This window comes from Dipteris shenzhenensis, chromosome 17 (genome assembly GCF_047967505.1).
Source record: "Dipteris shenzhenensis isolate YYH24624 ecotype China chromosome 17, Dip_SZ_1.0, whole genome shotgun sequence".
Classification (NCBI taxonomy): Eukaryota; Viridiplantae; Streptophyta; class Polypodiopsida; order Gleicheniales; family Dipteridaceae; genus Dipteris; species Dipteris shenzhenensis.
The window spans coordinates 11,040,253-11,046,950 of NC_141612.1; the positions used below are offsets into that span (position 1 = coordinate 11,040,253).

General features: G+C 41.2%; 1 protein-coding gene across 1 annotated transcript; it reads right to left on the minus strand.

Moving 5' to 3' along the window:
• Nucleotides 1-2,745: 2,745 nt before the first annotated feature.
• Nucleotides 2,746-6,494, minus strand: LOC147891679 (molybdenum cofactor sulfurase-like). Its single transcript, XM_087388811.1, has 2 exons — nucleotides 6,235-6,494; nucleotides 2,746-3,947 (listed from the first exon to the last, which is right to left on the minus strand). Exons 1-2 carry the CDS (start codon nucleotides 6,292-6,294, stop codon nucleotides 2,991-2,993), a joined length of 1,017 nt encoding a protein of 338 aa, XP_087244937.1. The 5' UTR covers nucleotides 6,295-6,494; the 3' UTR covers nucleotides 2,746-2,990.
• Nucleotides 6,495-6,698: the final 204 nt, after the last annotated feature.

The following is a 6,698-nucleotide window of genomic DNA, read 5'->3' on the forward strand; positions in this document are numbered from 1 at the left end:
GCTATGAGACAAAGTACCAGCACCAAAAAGTGTCATACTACACGTAGATAGCCAAAGAATTGAGGGAGTGCACAAGACCAACTCGTCCTGAGTTATTATAGGGCATAGCTACCTTCTAACATTATCATAAACTGGTCTTTATAACATCAGTTTAAGACTGAGAGTCTTTGGGTTCTGATTTGAAGTCTCTAATCAATGTTTGCCCATCTCGATAAACCACCCATTTGCCCACCTTGCATGCTTCCTTTACCTTGGTGAGTTCACTGTTTCATTGTTTGAGCAGGATCCGAGTGAGCTCCTCAGGTATCCAAATCTTTGTATCCAAACTAGCAACGCTCAAATGCATGAGATGATAGTCATGAAATTCTCTCTAATGCTTGAGTAGGCGTTACATTCCAAAAAGAAGTGCTACTCAGAATCTATCCTGATAGCATAGTGTGCATAGCCTCTCTGAAGGAGGAGTGGGTGTGAGGCTATAGCATGCCATTTTCCTGTTTCATATCGTAAGTGATGTGGAGCCTGCTCGTATGGAAGCAACTCATGCATCGCAAATCTTAAAATCAGCTCTAGAAGGTAAGGCTAAGTACAGTGTACCCTTTATGGAAAGAAATAGTCTTTGTAATGCAAGCATACTATTTTAGAGTGTAGTACTCAAATCTTGTGTGGTGATCTGCATGCTCCCATGACATAACAAATGTCTCTTCAAGAAGGCCTCTACAACTTGTTTATCTTATATTAAGGATGCTAATAATGCTTCTATACCCTATTGTTTGAACCATCGCTTTGTGTCTTCCATCCAACCAACACTAGAATTTTACCCTTGTTAGGTTTTTGTAGCTTTGAACTTGCTTCATGTGGGGGCCCCTTCTCAAGCAATCTGGTGACCTTAACCAAGCATTGTGACATTCTCCCCATTTCCAAAGAGTTCTGATGGGGTGCTGCTAGTCTCCAAGAGTAGGCTGTATTATGGAATAGTGTGTTTCAATCCCAAACAACTGGTTGTGAAATGATTTGGAATTTTCTTTACCTCATTCCAGGGTGACATGGATAAGCTCCCACCCCAGACCTCTACCCCGTAACACACCATGGGTCTAAGCAATGCATCAAGGAGAGAGAAAGAAAGAAAGATCTATTACTGTGAGAGAGAGAGAGAGAGAGAGAGAGAGAGAGAGAGAGAGAGAGAGAGGTGCACATGTGTGTCATCAAGCACTACAATAAACCATTGATGTTGCAGATTTGTGCACAACCCCATGCATATGCATGTATCAAATCAAGAGTACATCTTGCTTTAGAGGTGCTTCTCCCAAAGCTGGGTCTTGATTGTTTATCGAAGCAACATGCTGTGCTAACTTGTCCAAGAACTATGCACACCCGCACCACATGTGAACACACAAACACATACACATACACGACATGCACCACATGACCACATGTGCACATGTGCGCGCTCGTTCACGTACACACAAATCAATATCATGTGAGCATATTCCACAATGGGAAGCGTGGCTTAAATGGGATTACTTCCCCATGATTTCCAACGCAAGTACTAAATTAACCAATAAAATCACATATTTAAAGGAATGAAGAGCACTCTAGGCTTTCTCTTTTCTCAAGTTGCAAGAAATCAAGGCAAAAACTATGTGTTAACTATATGGGATGGTATGTTATATGTTTATTTTACCTATAGTGCTATCCTTGAGCAACCCAAGCAAAGCACTTATTTCATTGGTATATTATCCTAGAAAAACTAAAGAAACTACTCCACCATAAAAGGGAGGCACTTGCATGTTGCAAAATTTGTGTTATTATTTTTGGCCCGCTTTTAGTGTCCAACATTGTCATACTTGATTAGTAAAGGATTCTTCTTACTTCAAGACTATCAAATTTGAGATCATTCGATGGCCATGAAAGTCACATGCACTATTGAGGGAAAGCCTTTTTAGAGTAGATAAAAGAAGAGCCACATTGATTATTATTTTTAGGGGTATATAGAAGAGTATCAAAATTGTGCCAATTGTCAAAGAATTAAGTTCCAATCCCAAAATATTGTATGCCTTCTATAGGAACCATTTCAAAAATGGACTCAACCTCATGGAACCATATTTAACAACCGCAAACCAAACATGGATATTATGGATACCATGCTCCCCAAGAAGTACTCTATGGATAGTAGGGACTAACCAAACACCATGCTCCCAAAGAAAATAGCTGCCATCATGAGAATATAACTTAAATGTTCTTTTATCCCTAATGCAAAGCTCAAGCTAAAGCCACTACATAATTTTTTTACAAGAGAATAATTTTCCTCATTTAATAGATAAGGCACTCATCATTTCTTCTCTATTAAATGATCACCAAGGAGTTAGTGATGTTGCATCGTACCTCAATGACTTCTACCCACCAACACAAGACTAAACCGAATTCCCAAAAAGATAAGGTTATATAAATACAAAAATATCTTTTTAAAAGTAAAATCAAACCTATTACATTCAAGTAGAAGATCCGTAGAAATAAGCAGAGTCTACAACCAAAACTAGGGTAGTCCACTTAGTTAAGTGAATGATAACCCAAAAGCACATGCACATGAATCATTCATGAGCCCATTGTAGTTCGTCGTAGAAGGCTCTAAGCATGGATACTCAATGTGTTTCATAAGATTTGTTTTGACGTTTCAAAATATTTGACAGTATATCAAGTAAAGTCAATAACAACAATTCAATTTCCATATGGTATGACACACTTAAGCCAATATATATTACACACTGGATTTTTTGCCCGTGAGCTCACATACAGAAAAATGATCTAGGCCTGGAGATAGCCTAATGCAACAATTGTTTTAGTCTCCTTGCATGATACTCGTAGGAGTTACAAACTTTGGTAAGGACTACACACCTCGATGAAAGGAGCCGCACCAATCTCTCTCAAAATCTCAAACAGCACCTTCTACCACTCCAATATATGGCATACATTCTCTCTGGCAAAAATAATAATCACTTGGATATAGTTACAAATGAACTTCTCCGAACTAAAAGACAAGTGATTTTAGTAGGATGCTGTGGCACTTTAGGGAGAGAACAAAGCACAAAATCAGGTTTATGTAGGGTTAAGTTGAGCTTATCTTCCTCAAGCACAAGCCCTCTACAATCTAGCAACACATGCCAAAGATTCCGTTGTGCCTCTGAAACCCAATGCAATGAATTTCTAGTGCCTCCTATGTCAACTGGATAAGCAAACAAACCCTTTGGACAATGCTTAATCTTTTTTCTAAAATGTTGAGACAACTGTGATCCTGCAATTCTCAAGTCCAGCCAACTTGCAGGGGCTTGGATAAATTTCGCATCCTTGTGAGTAGCATAATCCTTTATAGCATCCATGTCCTCTTCTAGAATGCTCATGTAGACAGTGTGCCTCTGAAACGGATAACCTTCCCCTACTAACATCATTGCATCTTTTGTTCCAGACGTAAAAATGACAATGTAATCAGCTTCAGTGAGACCACATTGCTTTAAAACTCGATTCCTGGCATGCATCTCTGGGACAGAGATTGAGGTGTCAGGTAAAGAAGCTCGCTTCTTAAGCATCTCATGCAAACGAGATGGTTCTTCCAAATGTGTTTTCCTGAGATCTGAGGGAGAATTTCCAAACGTGGCAGAAAGATCTCTACCCATAAGTCCACCCCCTGGAGATCGCCTCTCTGAGCTACGGCCACTTCCATCCTCTGAATTCTCCCCGTCTTCTTTCACAATTGAAAAACCACTTGGAAGATTGTCCTCCTGAATAGCTCCAATCAGCCCTTCATAGTACTCCGGATATCTTGCCTGCACATACTGCTCAACATATCTCATCTCTGTAGGTGTGATAGGACCTGACCATCTCAAGTCAAGGCCTTCGTGGAGTGTTGACATAGCCTCTGCAATAATGTATGGTGGGATAAAAGAGGTATTGGCCTGCCATAATATCAAAGCACACTTAGAAACTTGTCTACAAAGTGATTACGTTGGAAATACAAGAGCAAATTGATACAGATAAACTTGCAACCTTAAGGAAGTTGGAATCAAACAAACACAAGAAGACCATTGGGTTATTTTGGAACATTATCAAGGACATTGCAAGTTCTCAGATGGTAGTACTAGATCAGAAGCTTAAACGAAGTTTGGCATTTTCGATCGAATGAAATGAGAGGCTAAAAATACCCTTTAGCATCGATATATTATTTTGAAGCAAGAAAAACAATACTAAATTTTAGTTTATTTTACAATAGATGAAACAAAATCTGAAAAAGCTCACAATCGCAGAAAACAAACTGGGCATTGAGTGCGATTGTGAACAAATAAGTTTTCCATATGTACCAATATAACATTACAAGCATCAGAAAAAATATAGATGTAACAAAAATATAAATGTAAACAATGTCATAGTCAATCTGAATACAAGCATAATACATACTTAGGCATACATAGGCAGACGATACATGCCATTTTAGAGAAGTAACATTAGGTGTGAGTACCCAATTTCTGACCGTTTCAAAAATCTCGTGTTCACGGAAGTGAGGTGCTTGGTGTGCACTCACAGTTGTAGCCTGATACAGTTAATGCTCTGTCCTCAAGAACTGTCCAGACCAATGATGGGGGTCCAAATAGTGCTCAGTCCCCCCCACCACAAGTTTGGAAACGTGGCGTCAATCTGTCATGTGTGAGATTGCCTAAACCTTGGCCTCTGCCTCCAGAGAGAGCCGATGCCAAATCCCAAAGAACCACGCTCAGATGCGAGATTGCCTCCACCTTGGCCTCTGCCTCCAGAGAGAGGTGATGCCAAATCCCAAAAGACCTCGCTGGGCCACTATCCCATAGTGTCCAACCAATATCTGACCGTTGGTCCTAGCATGCGCCCCTACGGATCCCAAACCTCCAAATGCCAGATGATCGATTGTCACTCAACTCCTCTCGGCATGTGGGGCTGGCCCGGATGAGACCCCCAGACAGTCGCTTCCAAACTCTGAAAAGACTACCCATCAGGGAGGAGCCCTTCCCTGTGAGATGGGCCTTCGAAAAAATCCAACTGTAGGGGGGGTTCCTGAGAAGCTCTACAAGACCTTCCAAGGCTCGGAACCTAAGGTGACACCAACTTGCCCAGAAGGGCTCTGCTTTGCATCTTTGGGTCAATGTGCCCAGTCCTCCCTGAGCCTGTGGTAGGATCACAGTTTGCCAAGCCACCCTAGCTCTAGTGTTCCGGGTGCCATCCAATCCTGCCCATAAAAGGTTGCCTAAGCTAACCCATGCATCCCTATGAAACCACCAGCACGAGGCTATGTACTAGGCTGCGCAAAGTGCTATCAATTCTTATCCTAGGACAGATTTGGATAAATTTTGCTATCAATTCGTATTGCAGAACATATTTGAAGAAACTCTAGTCTCTCGCAGTAACGTATCATGATTTCCTAAGCAACCTTTTAGCCATTTTATGCTCTGATCTTCACATATATGGGACCAAACCAGTTTGAACCAGCTAACAAGAACCATGTATTGTGTACAAAGGCTCTTACGAACCAAATAACCATGTCAACCGGAAGCCCCAACTCCCCAAACACAAATTCACCAATAAATTTCTCCAAAATAGAAAGTGTTAGGCACCACTACATTTATATCAATTCTGGTAAGCTGGACATACTGTACTTCATACCTTGTGACGTGGGAGGATACAAACCTCTATCCATACCTCGACGAAAGGAATCATATTATACAACTATAGGGCTTTCTAAGAGACTTCATTGGCAAAATGACCATCCTGGTCATTGACACACGTAAGTGCAAGCCCTTTGTTGATACATTGTATTATATGTTAAATCTATTTCCAAGTGCCTAGGATGCAAAGGTATCTGGTGTCACCCTCAATGCAAAATTCTACAGGCCTAGAGTCAACATATTAGCAGCTCTCGGAGCTCAATATTGACTTAAAGTCTACTCGTTGCCAGCTCACCAGCTCCCTAAGCTCTTGGACTGGTTCGGCAATGACCTCAAATCGGACATTTCAGATTGATGAAAGGCCGACGGAAGAGGCGAAACAATGTCACGAGGACAAAAGTAAAAGAGACAAGGCTGAACATGCAAAGACACAGTCTACTGTCCAGGAAATGGATAATAGCAGCGAATCGGCTTTGCAAATCTTATCATTGACGTCAAGAATCGTTGTAAGCGCAATACAACAAGGCACAGACGATGTAGGAAATGAGCGTACCTTTGGTTCTTCCTCTTTACTCCTGCCTTTAACTGAGATTTCGACATGACGAGATCCCATCGAGGCGGCCCAAGAAAGGCCAGACGAGCGATCTCAAAACCTCGAAAGCAAAGAATTCTGCTCCAAAGGTAAGATTGACGAAACAAGTATGAGTTGATTGGCGAGGCGAAGGCAGTATAGAGGAAGAGTAGAGTGGACGTGCACACGTGCCAAGTTTCGACGTGATGTACAAAAGGCCAAAACTTGGGGATATGCGCCCGAGTCCTCTGTGGGTTGTTTCACATCAACTTTCACTAAAAGAAAAAGGTGAATGATAAAAAATCATTCATAAGGCCTGCCCAAAATCTAAAATACCAAAAAGACTACGAATTGGATTTGCAGCTCGTAAACGAGGGTGGAGAGACGATGAATTGGAAGAGAGAAAGAGATTCTAAAAATATGGAGGATTTGTAGAAAAGAAAATA

What these genes read in the sequence shown, in the direction of transcription:
- LOC147891679 (XM_087388811.1), bottom strand. Translation starts at nt 6,294, where the DNA reads ATGGGATCTCGTCATGTCGAAATCTCAGTTAAAGGCAGGAGTAAAGAG. An exon ending in GTAAAGAGGAAGAACCAAAG is followed by an intron (nt 3,948 to 6,234) that starts GTACGCTCATTT and finishes ATATTATGGCAG; the next exon opens with GCCAATACCTCTTTTATCCC.